This window comes from Apteryx mantelli, chromosome 16, assembly GCF_036417845.1.
Source record: "Apteryx mantelli isolate bAptMan1 chromosome 16, bAptMan1.hap1, whole genome shotgun sequence".
Lineage (NCBI taxonomy): Eukaryota > Metazoa > Chordata > Aves > Apterygiformes > Apterygidae > Apteryx > Apteryx mantelli.
In genome coordinates, this window is record NC_089993.1 from 13,110,109 (window position 1) to 13,126,177 (window position 16,069).

The window sequence follows — 16,069 nt, forward strand, 5'->3', positions numbered from 1 at the left end:
AACTAGTTGTTTTCACTTGAGAGTGTAGCCTTTCATACGTTATCACAACCATGCATTAGTGGGACTGTAAATACTGTAAAGGAAAAGTAAAACAAAAACTCCTGCTGTTTAAAAGAAACAAAGACTCTGAAGCCAACGACTTCCATTGTTAGTGACTATTATGAAACTTTCTTTTGTGATTTGTAAGAGACACCTGAAACTACTTGCAGCTTGTTCGTTTTTGTTTCTTGGTGACTGCAGCTATGTGGGAGATGTGGAAATCTTCCCACGATGCAGTCAGTAGTAGTGCTTCGCTGTAATCTGATAGAACCAGGGCTCAAGTAATAGGAAAGACTCTCTCTCTCTCTCTCTCTCTCTCTCTCTTTCTGTATTTAATGGCATGAGTGTATTATTCTTAACATTTTACATCTCAGTGGAACAGCACTAGCTGTTCTGAGAAGTCTTTTGGATCTCATTCTGTCTTTATGGTAAAGACACTGGTGATTGCATGGGTGGAAAAGACTTTTTGTTTGTTGCTGCCTGTCTCTGTACAGGATGTTCCATGTTCCCACATACTGCTGTGTCAGAGCACCTATATTTAATGTATTTACTCTTGCAGTTCCTCTGTTTGGACACCTCTTGTGTGCAGAAGAGCTGGCATGTCCGATTCCCATTTGTTTCATACCTTCTCTTTGGACAGATGAATGTCAATAGCTTTTACTAGCATTGAATTTACAGAGGAAGGTGGAAGAGAGAAGGAGATGGCTCTCTTTTCAGGATAATGTTTGTTTTGTAGATTCATACAAACAGGATTGCTCTAAGCAGGAAATAACTGTACTTAAACCTGGAAAATCCCAAGACAATCATTTTAAGGATGTGTTTTCTTTTCCTTTAGTGAATATTTAATGATGCTGATGCCTCCAAGTGTCGAGGAAGAGAAGTAAGTGTTTGTACAGAATGTTCAAAGCCGTATGATACTGCCTGGATGCTGTTTTCCATGAGCTGCAGCTCTGTCTGTTTATTTGCAGCGACAAACCAATGGCTCCAAGTAATGTGCTTTCTATGGCCCAGCTGAGAACTTTACCTCTTGCTGATCAGATTAAGATCCTGATGAAGAATGGTTTGTAGCTTTTGTAATCTGTTGGCTCGCTTTCCTTTGTGACCTCTAACTGCCTCAAATAAGGTGCCTTTCCTGGTAGTGTCAGTTCTGTCGCCCCACTGGGCAGAGTCAGTCTGGTTCTTTGATTCAGTGAAGCATCCAAATCCTGAGCACTTTCTTGTGAAGAGCTACCCTGTTTTTTGGGAAGAGAAAAGAAGTAACAGCAGAGCTGACACAGCTGCTCTGTGTGTTAGTGATCAACTTGCTTTTAGAATAATTTCTAATCTGATGATAGCTTTCAGGATACACCTATTTATTCAGATATTTCTTGAAATGTGGAGTCTGAGCATGAATTATAACTTGAAAGTTAATGCAACAAGCTGCACTTCAGCATTTTCTTTCCTGGGAAGTTTTCAGTAATATGCACTTCTTGAGTGTCATTTGAGACAGCTTTATTCTGTCTCTCTGGTGTTGCTGACTGTCTGAAGAGAACAGATCCTGAAGACTTTGCCTCAGGAGCTTGCTGTCTTGTCAGTTGGCTCTGTTTGTTTCCAAATATTACCAAAGGCGCATATATATATATATATATATATATATATATAATTTATTATTATTAATGCATTAATTTGGGACCAGTTAAGCTAATTAACTTTGATGCAACACTAGCTGATGTTTTTGGAACAGATGCTGACTGTAATGCAGGGTGGGGGAGTTACTAAGAGCTTCATCTTTGTTTTTTTCTAAGATACAGTTTGACTGTGAACTTCAACATAAGCATAAATCATAGTATCCTAGATTTATAAATCCGTGTCTGTATCATGTGCATCGAAGGAACTTTGAAGCTGCTGTGTATTTTGCCTTTCAGTGAAGGTCATGCCTTTCGCCAATCTGATGAGTTTGCTGGGCTCTGGCACTGACTCTACGGCAGTTCTCCGCTGCATACAGCAGGTGGCAATGCTGGTCCAGGGAAACTGGGTGGTGAAGAGGTATGGCTCGTCTTTGTTGCTGGGACTGGTTTCCTGCTGTTAGGAGAGAATCAGAACAATGGGTTTTATATACTCCTTTTCATTCTGTCCTAAAGCAGCAGTGTTCATAACTCTCGGTAATTTAGAATCTTGATTTAATGTTCAGTGCTTTTCAGTGCAGTTGGGGGTTCAGAATTTAAAGGGCTGAGGTTAAATGATAAATAGCTCAGTATCTACCTCATCTAAAATCATGGCTGATGCCTGACATAATCTATATTTGCATTTTAATTCTGTTAGGTTTTTGGTGTTGTCTTCACTGATGCTCTTCTGGGAGAGGACAGTCCTGAGTCCTTCCAGAGATTAGTCTCAAACATAAATACCCAAAATGAAACCGGTCTCAGCTGTAATTTTTCTTGGGTAAATTCAGTCAAAGAAAGATCTTTGTGCAGTTAGCTTGCTGTTCCTCAGTGGATGCTGCCATTGTCAGCTGAAAGCTGCTCTCTGGAAGGCCTTATCTGCTTGATAAATCAAGCATGGGGTACTGGGTGCGCTACATGAAAAGGATTCTGTATCACCCTCCCCTTTATTAGGGTGAAGCATCCCATTGGGAATTCACATCTAGAGTGCAGTATGATTTTTTACCTGGGTGGAGTGCTGCATGTGGGGAATTTTAGTCTCCGGACAGCTGTCTATACTAAGATGAATGGCACCGGCTGCCCATCCAAGCCTGTTAGCAGGATGTGTTTTAGCTATTGTGATACAGGCGCGAGTTAGCAGTGTGAATAATTTTTCAGCAACCCTTGCTCCCCCCCAGCCACTCTCGAAGGAAACTGTGAGCCATTTAATACTGTATATTAGCACTCCTACTTCTGTGAGGAGGCTGTGTGCATCTCAGATGCAGCCGGTCTGGGATGGTTGGGCACAGAGCAGCACCTGCACACGCGAGAGCTTTCAGTGGAGTGGGGACCCCATTCTCCGGTCTGGGTAGAAAGAGCGTTATGAACCTGAGTGGCCCTGAGACTTTGGAGACCGTACTGACAGGCACCATCAGCTGGCCTTGCAAACAGGCGCAGAAATAGGGTGCTGCTGGTCCCCAGGCTGTCTGGTTTGAGCAGTGAGTTTTATAGCATTGCTCTCAAGTCCTTGATGGCTGAGAAGGAAATAAGAGAAACTCATTTGCACAGATCAGCATTTTAGCTAAATGCTGCGTACCAGGTTAGCCCAAGCATTTCTTAGGATCTTTGTGGCCTTGTTTACGCTGATCCAAGGAAACATAGGCTTTGCTAGAACAAAGCAGAGCTTGTACCTGTGTTGTACGCATCTGCTAGTCACAAGATTAGGCTTTGCTGGTATAAACACTTTTTCTACTGGTGTAGTTGCAGTGGTGTAATTACGCCTATATTAATTCCTTTAAATGTAGACCAAGCTTTGGATAAAGGTGTAATTTAACTGCAGAATAGGGAGGACATGTTTGTTATGTTAATCTTCACTAATGACATTTAGTTGCAGTACCTAGTAACTAATCCAGGTTCCTCTTTAATTAACAGTGATGTCCTCTACCCAAAAGATACTTCTAGCCCGCATAGTGGAGTTCCTGCAGAAGTGCTTTGTAGAGGGAGAGACTTTGTTGTAAGTACAAAAGAATTTGTTATCCCCTCCCCCCCAAAAAAAACAAAAACAAACAAACAAAAAAAACCATGAGATGAAGCTTGCCTGAGAGGCCATGGCATTGCAAAACTCTGTTACTCTACTGCAATAGGATGTTTCCTCCAAGGAAATTATTTGCACTTTAATCCTGACGGTGTTGTTACAAGTGTGTCATGGAGATGTTGGTGTGGATTGGCATTGTGGCTGGCTGGCACGTTCAGATCCTCTGTCATTAACAGTGTGTTGTTCATCCGTTTCTAATACATGCTGTAGAACCACTGTCACGCAGCCCTACAGTGCAGGCTTCACAGAGAAGCCAGGACGGGATAATAAAGTGCTTGCTCCTCCAGATACAGTTCCTCGGGCTCAGGACCATGAGGTCTCAGGAGAGCGGCGTGGGTAAGCCTTGTGCTCCCTCTGCATGCACAGCTGATCTTTGAAAAGGACTTTACTCATCAGAGCTGCTAATCAGTGAAAGGACTTTGTTCCTAAGCACCTTTTGTGAACAGTAGCTACACATGGAAGTTGAAATAATACAGGTCTCATAAAAACACGTGTAACCACAGCAAAAAGAACAACCTCTGCACTGTGTTTATTTTTGCCAGCTGTAGAAAGAATTAAGTTCCTAAGTGGTTCCTAAGTTCATATTCAGTTTATGGCTTCCACTCTGCCAAAAAGACGCTGACAAGTGCGTTGCTATCATTTTTCCAGTTAGACCTGAGTGTTCCCTTTGTTTGCAAAGTTTGTTTATGAGATTTAGCTCTGAATAGGAGCATACCACACAAGAGACCTTAAGAATACCACAGTGCCAGTGTAAGATAAAACCGATGGTGGTTGAAACTGACTTTGTTGTGTCTTGATGTCTGCCCAAGACGCTGCCATATGGAGACCTGGACTCAGGTGTGACCCCGTCACATAAGTCCTTAGGACACAGCAGATTAGGTGACATGTCATGCGTAAAGTTCTAGGGACCAGAAAGTATTATGCTCAGTTAAGTAAGCTGTAATGTTTAGATTAAGATGTAAAGATAAATTATTCTCATTTGAGTAATAGCAAATATACCTTGCATGAGAAATGGATCTGTGTTGCTTTTAAAGGCAGGTAATTTGTTGATTAGCTCTGCAATAGGGAAAAAGTTAAAATGTTAGAAAACAGAAAGCATCAATATTTCTGGCTTTCAGACAAAATGAAATGTTATGGTCATAAGATTCAGAAATAGTATGTAATGCTGTAATGCATCTGTGGAGAAAACATGTTTTCTAGCTTAGAAAATGAACCTTATTTCCCTATATATACATATGTGTAAAGCAATACATTTTAAAAATATTTATGGCCAATAGTGACTTTAGTGTCCAACTGTTCCATACTATACCTCAGGGAGGAGTAAAAACAATTTGCATCTTTTCTGGAAGTTTCTGTTTTTTACACAGATTCTCACATAATAAATTTGGAGGACATGGGTACTCTTGGCTGTAGTTGAGGTTAAAGTGCTTTATGAGAAACTGCTGCCTCCGAGCTGGGTGTATTGTGCGAGGAGGGATGACAGATACATTTCCTTTGGACATCAGCTCCTTGTACTTTAAAAAAGAAATGTCCTGCGCCGTAAAGGGAGTGTAGTGATTTTGTGTGTGTGTGTGTGAGCAGAGAAAAGCTTAATCAGGGACAAGGATGCATGGATGACATGGCAGGACAGGGAAAAATTGTCAGGAGTGAGATTTTAAATTCTTCACAACGTTATTAATACACACAGACTAAAGAGGCTGTAGTCTTTTTAATGGAGACGGGGAGAAATCAAAGGTCACGTTCAGACAGTCTTTGTTCTGCCCAAGTCCTCATGTATCCTGTTAGCCAGCTCTAGGCATCTGCCTCTCAGTATGTTAGCTAGTCCTTAGGAGTTGCTCTGCAGAACGCTGAGCTTTTCCATCAACAGTGACAGGTATGTGCATGTCAGGCCAGCTCGGCGTGACTGTGTTGTGCTTTGAAGAAGGGAACAGACGCTTTCTAGGAGGCCGCAGGCTGTAGAAAGACAGCAGTCACCAGCCTCTATGGGCCCCTACCCGAACAGAAGTGGATGGAGAGTTTCTCTAGATTGGTAGTTAGGTGTGTTGTTGGAAGCTGAGCCTCAGGTGTGACTGTCTGACTTTTGAAGTCCAAGCATGGCTGCACTGGATTTTGTGGTGGGTTTTTTATTATTATTTTTATTTGTTTGTTTGTTTGTTTGTTTGGTGGGGGTTCTTTTTGGAAATGGGATTTGAGTTCAAGAGTCTCTTCATAGCTTTTGTAGTCACATGTTCACCAAGGCAAACCATGGACTCTTGAAGTTTTTGATGTTGTGGTCATAGCCATTTGAGGAAGGAAGAGGCCAGAAAGTGTTTTCCCGCTACCTGGCTGAGACTCACCTAATTCTACATTCTTGGAAGGAGTGGGGTTTCCATTCTTCTGGTTACATTGCTGAACAGCCTTATTGCTTTGACTTCAGTGACACAACTGCTAAGTATAGTTATTAGGGTTTTTCTCCTATGTTCCCTTCCTAGATGTGGAAGTTCACGCAGGATCGCTGGGTTGTGCGAAAGGAAGTGGCGACAGTTACAAAAGTGAGTGACTCTTTTTTTTCTTCCTAAACCAGAGGCTGGTGATAAGCACTGGGTGTTGTTGCAAGCCTGTAGTGGGTGCTGCTGCAAGCCTTTTCTCTCTAGTTCGCAGTGTCTACATTACTGCTGACTTGCAGTGTTGCTAACCTGGCATGCCTTCACTTTGGAACAGGTATAGATGCATACTTGTTATACAAACATTTGGAGCAGCTCCCACAGTTACCACAACTCCACAGGACATGACTGTCCTTATAGCTGAGCCACTGGAACGCATCTTGTCCCCTCATCTTTTGCAGTGGAAAGCTGGACATGGTTTGAATTCAGCTAGCTGATCTTGCCCCAAAGCAGATGAGTGTTCATGCAGTCCACACTGGCTACTCTGCTTGGGCGTGATACAAACCAGCAGCTCTTCTGGTTGCATTTCCCAGAGTTGCCAACACTGAATAATGGGAACTGAAACCATAATAGAACCTGAACCACCTATCTCCTGCTGGAGAAAGGGATGGTTCATTGCCTAAAGGCAACTTAGGTACCTGTGTATGCTGCTAAAACTGGCAAATGAATGAGAAACATAATGCAAAGATGGCAAAAAATCATTTCCTTAAAATGCAGTAAAATGATAGAACATGAGTCAGTTTATGCACAAACCAACTGTTTTTGGACCGCAAGATCCAGTACTGCTTACAGGCTGTGCATATATGGTACAGCATGTCTGACCCACAGCTCTAAAACAAGGAAGATTAAAATTGTAGAATATGCTTCTCTTCACAATAGAGTCTTTTCATCTCAGCTGGGAAACTCCCATTTCTTTTATAAAACAAGCCGTGAGCTATTTGACTGTCAAATGATTAATCACCACTGGTCTCTGAAGTGCTGTGCCTTTAGCATTATGTGAAAGTGTTGGTGCTGCAGAGAAGGATGAATATCTCTCTCTGACTTAGCTGGGTGTGTATTCTTGGAGTGACCCACATATGCCAAATCAATCCAACTCTTGCCTTATGGAACAGAGCCCGTTGTTGCATGGCTGCAGATGTCCTATTTAAGGTGACTTGCATGATCACATACACTTTTTCTTTTTCTTTCAGCTTTGCCCAGAAGATGTGAAAGACTTCCTAGAGCACATGTCTGTGGCAAGAATAAACAAAGGTTGGGAGTTCATGCTCCCTTATGATGAAGACTTCGTAAAGAAGCATCCAGATATAGTTCAGAGGCAACATATGCTGTGGATGGGCATTCAGGCCAAGTAAATGACTTGTTTTATTTTGGGGAATAAGTTAAAAACAAAGGACTATCAAGTACTAAGTTTCTGTAGACACTGACAGATAATTTGACCTCTGTTGCCTCAGTGGTTTTCCCTTCACAGTCACCAGGCAATGGTGTGATGGGGGGTGTCACTGCACCATTGAAGCCATTCCTGTTCCTTGGTTCCCTGAAGAACAGCTTTTTGGAAATGGAGCAATCTGGCTAATGCTAACGCAGCTGCATGCAGGCATAGCAACAACTAAAACTGTCCTGGTGTATTTTATTTTTGTATTTCAGATTAGAAAAGGTCTATAATCTCTTAAAGGAGCACTTGACACCAAAGAAGCAAGAGGCACAATCAGGTAAATGGAAGTGTACTTGAATCATCTTGAAGCACATACATTTCTCCATATTTCTAGCTGATGTTTTGGAGTTCCTCTTTCTGTTTTTGAATGCGTTGGGGACCAGTTTTATTTTGTTTAGTATTTTTCCTTTCTTGTGATTTCTTTTGGATTATTTGAGGCAGACCTTGGTCTTCATAAACATCACTGTTGTTGGGGTGACACAGAGTTGCCACGTCATCCCTGTAACAGAGCAGGGAGGATTCCTTGGCACTTGGGGACTCACTATTTTATTGTGTAAAATCAGGTGGATCTGTTACCCACTTTCTCCAGTAAGGCACCTTTTATGGAGTAAGGGTGTAAGCAATTCCTGAAGAGAGGACAGGGCCAGTGCATCAGTAATTCTCACCTCAGTTTGCAAGCTAATGTGCGTGAGGTTGAGTCAGTCCCTACTCGGCCCCAAAGGAAGGTGGGTGTTTTTGATTTCCCCTGATTTGCACTGGGCTCTTTGACGTGGTTGAGGGCTGAGCAATTAAGGAAGAATGTGTTTGGCAGGGGGGCGTAAGGAGGCGTGAGGCCGTCTCTTTTTGACATGCTTCCCCACCATGGATGCTGGTGAGAATATTAGAGTAGCTGCTCCGTAATCCTAAAACATTGTGAAAACTCAAGATTCCAGAGAGCTTTAACTAGGCATTTGGCTCATTGCCAGGCACTGGAGCCAATGAAGAGTATAAACAGAACTGACAAACGAGCATATGAATCCATTTCAATACCCTGTATCTGAGCTGCTTGGAAGGATTAGGTGTTGGGTTATTCGGAGAGGATTAGTGGGCCTCACAGCAGCGCAGATAACGTCATGTGTGCTGTGCATGCCTTTTTCTTAAACATAGCACTCCTTCTCTTGGGATTGAGACTGGATTCCTCTGCTGGCAGCATGCCCCTTCCTTTCACTCTTGGATTGCTGGGTGTTGAGAAGATCCTGGGGCAGAAGTGGCAGGATTGAGTAGGAAAGGACTCCCTCCTGTCCCTTCTTCCCCTCACTGGGTTATAATACTGAGAAGAGTGTCTCAGACTCTTTGATACTGTGCACCACATGCTAAAATAGTGTTCAGATTCACTGTTAACCCCTTCACTCTCCTCTCTGTAACCATAGGACATCCTTGTGCTGGCTCTGGCCATAGCTGCAGCATGCTCTACCAGCCTCCAAGTGCTTTAAAAAAAATTGTCTAGCAAAGAAGCATTTGGGCCACAAGTGGTGATGTATAAGCAGCCTGTTTCCTGGTTTGTGCTATGGTCCCTAGTAATTAAACAAGTGCACTTTCTTTTGGCTTCAGGTTCCTTAACTGCAGCACCTTTCCCCAAGCATCTGGCTTACAGATCAGATTTAAGCCTTAGATTTCATTAGCAGGCGATGTTCCCTGGCTTCTTTCACTCTGATCCGTTCAAGAAACATTCTGCAGATCTGGAGTCCTGGTTATGCTGAGATTATATGGTATCTTTTGTTTCTTGCTAGCTCATCCATTGCTGGTTTCTGGGGAGCAAAGAGTCAATATGGCTAAAGCAAAAGTCAAGCAGAACTATGGGCAGCTGGAGAAGGAGTTCCAGAAGCAAAAGGCAGAGATGAAATCAAATGACACCTCAGCCAAGATGGATGTTTCCAGCATCCGCATTAAAGAGGAGCCTGTGAGTGACGAGGAGCCCATGGACACCTCAGCCTATGAGGGCATGAACAACGGCATTGTCAACGGCCTCCACGCGGAGGACGACTCCACGGACTCTTTAAATGGCCACTTGCCTGGAGGCTGCATTGATCGGGTAGCCCAAGAACTGAAGGCATTTGTGTCGTCAACATTTAAGAAACAATTTGTGCTCACCCTGAGTGAGCTTAAACGGTTATTTAACCTTCACTTAGCCAGTCTGCCTCCAGGACATACATTGTTCAGTGGCATTTCGGACAAAATGCTACAGGACATGGTGTTGGACACTGGCTGCAAACAAATTTTGGTGCCTGTAAGTATGTTTTTCCCGTGGTATGTTTTGGGGAGAAGAGATGAGGGGACATTACATGTCTGCTGTGAAATGTGTATGCATCATGTGGTGGGCGGGAAGAACAGATGTGCTCTGAGTAACTGGGGTATCAGTTACATGGAAGCTCTTGGAGGTTTGTCGGACGCCCTGCCTCCGACAGGCCCCTCGCTCTGCTTGCTTTGCTCTGTGGTGTGCTGCATAGCGTGGTTGTCTTTGGGGCCGTTTCCCAGTCCGGCGTGCTGGGCTGCAGCAGCTCACTGGGGTGACGTGCCCCTGCCCCTGTAACACGAGCCAGGGCAGTCACAGAGATCCTCCCAGCCGCTCTCCTCCGGCCCCACGAGCTCCTGCTCTGGGGGAAAACCGTGGGGGGAGCAGTGGCATGTGCTGCCTGGGGGGCAGCAGGACACCCCGGCAGGGCCCTCTGCAAACCCTCAAACTGTATCTGCGGCCACTTCCTTCCGTCAGTCCTTTTCCTCGTGGGCATTGGGGTGTCTTTGTGTCTTTGTCTTTATGGAAATTACCTGTGAGTGACTTTGCAAGTCAGAGACAGGTTTGCGTGACAGTAGCTTGCTTAGGAAAGGAAAAGGAATTTGACATCATGGTAAAGAGCCTAAAAGGAAAATCATTTTGCAAGCCATCTGGCAGTGCTCAGTGGGTTGTAACCGGAGAGAGAAACTGGCAATCAGCTGCCTTTGGGGCGAGAGGAAAGGAGATATGTGAAGACAAGGCAGCACGAGCGGGAAGGAGGCAGAGAGGGAGCCTGCAGCACGGGCTGAGGGATAAGGGCTGTCAGGGAGGCAGGAAAAACACGTGCAGCCACGTGCGAGGTGGGTGTTGTGGCACCTGGGACCAGAGTAACCCACTGGAAATGCCTCTAGGGACACCAGCGATTTCACTGCTTTCTGCTTTTCTCCTGACAGCTCGCGAGTCCCGGGGTAGTGTTTGCGCGGAGCTGTCCCTTGCTGCTGGGCTGACTCTCTTCTGTACATAGTGTAACATGTTGAGGTTATTGCTGCTGTGTCACTTGGGCCTGGGACTTTTTTGCTTTGGAAGTGATTCCATTCACTCCTTATTTAAATGCTGTGAGGGGTGAAAGAGGGTAGTTTAAAAAAAATAAAAAATAAAAAATCAAACCTTCCTGAAGACAGGTGGTTGGGAACTACCTTCCCTCTGGAAAACCCTGTCACAGAAGAAACTGCAAGGTCTAAAGGTAGTTGTTGGAACTTCTCTTGCTGGAGGTCTGCTGCAAGTTTTAATCCTGCTGACCCAGAATTTACTGCAAAACTTGATCTTATACAGGAGCCTGTATAAGCCTGTACCGTCAGCAGCAGCGATGTAAATTGTTACCCCAAGCTTCCAGCTCATGTTCTCTGGAGGTGGCCAAGGTGCCTGTGCTGGTTTTGTTCTTTGCGTGGGCTCATATGCTGCGGTATTTCTTGATTGTTCCCATGGACAATTTAGTCAGAACCCAGCGAGGCTGCCTGAGCTCCGTGAAAGCCTGGAGGGTTGTTTAGCTTGGGATTTCATAGTTGCTCATTAGTTTTCTGTAATTGAAACTGCTTTGGTGATAAAAATCAATGATCTGAGATAATTAAAATGATGTTCTGTGGGGGTGAATGCACTGCTGGCTTGCACGCTGCCCTATTGCAGAAGACATGTTGCTGCAAATGGCAATTGAAACCTTACTGGGGAATGAAGGATTTATTTTAAAGCTGACCTACTGCACCCAGGGTACAAGTCAGATAGTCTTTGCAGGGAGCCAGAAGAGGTGCCACTCCAGCTGCAAAGGGGGCTGCGCGGACTCTGGCGCGGTGCTTGGCTTGCCTGGGCTTTGTAGCAGCCTCCAGGAGGAGGGAGCGGCGCACCGCCAAGGTGGAGAGCGCAGCCTGGCCAGGCGGCCCTCAGCGTAGGCCCTCAGCGTAGCGGGCTGCCCTTGCCATCGGGGAGGGCAGGAGAGAGGCACCCCTGGCAAACGCTCCGCTGCGTAGTCATGCTCAGAGCTCGCGCTTGCCTCAGCCTGTGCTCTAGTCCCACGGGGAAACGTTTGAGCAGATAGCTCGTTCCCAAATATTTGCACCCGTTTCTTACATACAGGCGGGGGTGGGTGGGGGTGGCTGTCTCCAGCTGGCTCCCTTCCCGTGGTCCATGGAGTGATGAGGTTCTGCCCAAATTCTGAGGCTCTTTCTAGGAGTCGGGAAATGCTGTAAGCTCTTGTTGCTCCCTGCCTGCTCAGGGTGAGGGGAGAGGAGCGCTGCCCTGCGCTCACCGTGAGCCTTTTGGTCCAGCGCGGGTGCCGGGCTCTCGGGGAGGAATGCTCAGCAGCTCATCGCTACGATTGCTTCACTTGATTAGTCCTTCTGGCAGGTTCAGCCCCATTCATTCATTCTGGGTTAACTAAAACACGAGGCTGCCAGGCAGTGACTATTTTTAGGGTGTGTGCAGTGCTCTAGTGAGACACATCCCGAAGCTGATGGCTCCTCCCCGAGAGCTTCTGTTTGAACCTGGTGGCCCTGGGGACCCAGGGCAGCGGTTCCTCCCTGGAGCGCCTGGTGCTGCCTGGGGGGACTGAGCAGGAAGGGGCCCTGGGCAAACATTTCAACATTTAACATTTTAAAGAAGGATTTGAAGGCAGTGGAAAGCTGTTCCAAACTGAGACTGTGTCCGTATGAGAAAATAAATCTGTTGGCTATTGAGATCCTAATAAACCTGAACCCTGGCTCTTCCCAGCTACCTTGTTATATTACAGCCATGTGGCCAACGTGGAAGTCGGAGCTGCTAATCCCACCAGGTAGCTCCCCGTGGACAAAGCTCTTCCCTTTGCAATAAGACTACAGGCAAAGCATGGAAGTAAAGGCTGATCCTTCGTTCACAAGCCTTTTGGCTTGGCCGGAGAGAGGCTGGGAAGAAAGGTTTGTTTTGTACCGGCAGCCAGGGCTGAAGAATCCTGGAAGAGCCAGAACTGGCTTGTTAGCTTCTCAGAGATGATTGATTTAGGTCGTCTGGGCAGTTAGCAAGGAATAAATTGCTAGTGACAGACAGGAAGAGACATGTCAGGAGCGAAGGCGTATTCCAGCATTGCTCATTAGTTGCTGCTCGGAGGGGAAATGCTGAGGCAAATGGAGGGTATTTTATTTTTTCAGGAGTGTGTAGCACAGGGGGGAGGCAGTTGTATTCCTTCCCAGCTTCAGGGGCTCAGAAGAACCAAATGGTGTTTCTCTACCTTGGCACATGGGAAGAAAAGCACTTCATTTTTGGAGTCTGAAATGAGGTGTTTGGTTCCCTGTCCATCAGCCTGCTCCAAAACAGATGACACATACAGCAGGAATACGGTGCTCCTGCAGCCTCCGGCTCGGGGCTGGCAGAGCAGGTACATGCAGCATAGAATCTGAATATCTAGAACCTGCCGCTGTGAACGTAAAAACCTCCAGAAGGGCCCTGAAACGCACTTTGTGCTCTCAGCTGAATACTGCTTTGGGCAGCTGGCGGTCTGGGAGCAAACGCTGCTGAGAGGAAAATCTAGACCTCTTGTCATGGAAATGCTGGTTAAGATCCAAACCTGAGATTGTTCTTCTGGTGCTCAGTGGTTGTCCCCACGCCCCCAAGGGAGACCTGTCCCCACGCCAAATCCGCAGGGCCCCGGGGTGCCCAGCAGTTCCCTTTCACAGCTTCGAAGCGGTCGGTGGTTGGCCTGGCACGCCGCCCGGGGCCCGTGGTGTCGGTGTGCGTTTACCCCAGGGTGACCAGCAGCACCGAGCAAGGGCGGCTTGGGCGTACCGAGGTCGGATCCAGATGCCGGAGCGCTCGTCCCCTTCCCCAGGCCACAGTTACCTGTTCAGTATTTCAGGTCTGTGCGCTCCAGGATCACCTCGCGGGACAAATTTGGTGGGGACCACATTTCTGTTGAAGTCATCGGGGCATAGGAGGAGGTGTCTCCCGATGGCGGCCGGGGCCGGGCCTGAACGAGCACAGGGGCTGCCGGAACAAAATTGCCCTTTTGAATGTGGAACGGAGCTTATGTTGTTTCAGCAGTTCTCATTATGTGGTCAGGACATTTTTGATTCAGTAATAGGTGTCCAGGGATACTGTATCACAGAATCATTAAGCAGAACTCATTAAATGGATTGTTATTTTTAACAGCCTCTTGTTCTCAGTTTCCTCCACAGACGGCTGCTTCACCAGACGAGCTAAAGGTTTATGCACTTTGGGAAGCTGGTGACACTTACGATCAGGTAAAGATAAAAATAAACGACAGTTCCGAACATACGGATATTGAGCATTTGGCGTTGTTTGCATTTGTGTTTCTGGGAGGGATGTAGCAGGTAGTTCACCCCTTTCCCTAGTGAAGTCCCCAGTTTTCAACACCAGCCTGTTCCCAGCTGAGGGAAGTGCTGAGTTTGCAGGGTGATGACTAGTGTGTCAAGACAGGGCGGTGTGGAGGCAGGAACAGCAATGTAGGTTGGTAACAACCTCAAGGGAGCGCATGTAATTTTGAACCGGTGAAGAGAATGGATTCCCCGATGTGGGCCTTAGACTGGGATCCAGCCCAGTTTTTTCTTTCTGATGATAACACAGCATTAACCACTGACTCAATGATGATAGTACCTGATGTGTCTGTTTTTTCTTTATATTTAGAATAGAAAATAATTACAGCACCTGCTAGCATCTCATGAGTTTTTAATTGATATCAGAGTAGATGGAGTGAAGGGAGCGTAACAAAACGTGGATAGACAATGTAACTTCTGCGTCCATGATTTAAGTGAATTTGTATAGGAAAAACTAATGCGTTGTTCTAGAGAAAAGTGGTATCCAGCCTCCTGGCTGCAATGGACCACATGGAATCTCATGGAAGCATTTGAGAGAAATACCTTGCAGCCCCTTCTCCCAGCATATGCGTGGAGGTGTCCCAGCTCACCAGACAGGTGCAGATCCAGCCGTGCAGAGATCCCTGTAGAGCCCTCGGGGGAAAAGGCAATAGAGAGCTGACTTAATGGGATAGTTTCAGGATTACTAAGGATTACTCTGATGCAGTTCGGTGAATGCATTGTGCAGACTAAGGCGTGTGCAGTTTTGATACACAATGGAGAGCAATTATTTTTATCTTTTTATGTATTTACGATACTCTTTCTTTTAAAGCATCGCCAAGTTTTGCTTGAAATCTTTTCAAAAAATTATCGAGTGCGCAGGAATGTCATCCAGAATCAGCTGAGTCAAGAATGTGGAGAAGATCTAAACAAGCAGGAGGTGGATAGAGTGTTAAAGGTAAGTTCCTATTGACTTGTGGTTTTAATCCAATTGATGCATGAATTTTTAATGCTATGGTTTGACCAAAGGATTGTGTAATTTTACCTTGAATTGACAAGTGGTAATCATGCTAGAACAATTGCTGTTGGAATGTGGACAGAGCCTGTTTTTCAGCCCATTTTCTTTAAAATACACTTGTTTCATTCTACCTTTTTTCCCTCCAAAGAATAGTGATTTTGACTCCAGTGTTATTTTGTGTAATTGCAAAAAATCTTTACTTCTTAACTTGGACCAGCAGTGAACAGTGTGGTAAATGGCATACTTTAATTTTAAATAGTGTGGAGTTAAACATTAAGGAGGTGGGAGTGTTCTGCACAGTATTTAAGTTGACCATCTGACTGCTGTTGGTTAATGAAGAGCAGAAATTCCACATATTCAGATGGAAATGTGTTTTATTTTGTAGTAAGTCTTACAGCAGTGTAGGTAGCAAAACCCTAACCAAAGCAAGCAGATAAAGTACTAGTTAACATGTTTCAGGGTGATTGTATGTTTGAATCCTTTCATCTCTATCTTTGAAGATAACCATTTACTTTCTAAAGGAGTATAAGGTATAAAGGAAGGACTAGGCAGGCTGTTGAGTGACAAGCTTTAAAGCAATGCAGGATGGTTAAGTAGAAATCTGCCACCTAATACAATACTTAAATCATTTTTGCTGGGCTTTTGCTCACCATTACCTACATCATTAAAACAAGTGATTAAGTACTTTTTTTATGGTGGGATCTGTAAAATAAATAATAGCATATTTGGAAAATTACAGATCTGTTGCTGTGATAATAAGCAAACCGGTCTTGCTTGAAAGAATCTGGTCTTTGTAGTACTAAAATAATCTCAGACATTTTTTGCCTGTTGGACAGGATTTCTTTCATTTGGCTTGCT

The 16,069-nt window shown here is 45.2% G+C and overlaps 1 protein-coding gene across 3 annotated transcripts in view; it reads left to right on the forward strand.

The window, feature by feature from the left end:
* Positions 1-16,069, forward strand: part of POLR3E (RNA polymerase III subunit E) — a 30,102-nt gene that overhangs the window by 12,065 nt on the left and 1,968 nt on the right. For all 3 annotated transcript variants that reach the window (XM_067306349.1, XM_067306350.1, XM_013950940.2), the window contains 10 exons: positions 875-919; positions 1,008-1,099; positions 1,944-2,064; positions 3,591-3,672; positions 6,225-6,284; positions 7,367-7,524; positions 7,821-7,885; positions 9,378-9,874; positions 14,044-14,121; positions 15,026-15,151. In XM_067306349.1, coding sequence (XP_067162450.1) covers positions 875-919; positions 1,008-1,099; positions 1,944-2,064; positions 3,591-3,672; positions 6,225-6,284; positions 7,367-7,524; positions 7,821-7,885; positions 9,378-9,874; positions 14,044-14,121; positions 15,026-15,151 — 1,324 coding nt within the window. The remainder of the gene's footprint in view (positions 1-874; positions 920-1,007; positions 1,100-1,943; positions 2,065-3,590; positions 3,673-6,224; positions 6,285-7,366; positions 7,525-7,820; positions 7,886-9,377; positions 9,875-14,043; positions 14,122-15,025; positions 15,152-16,069) is intronic.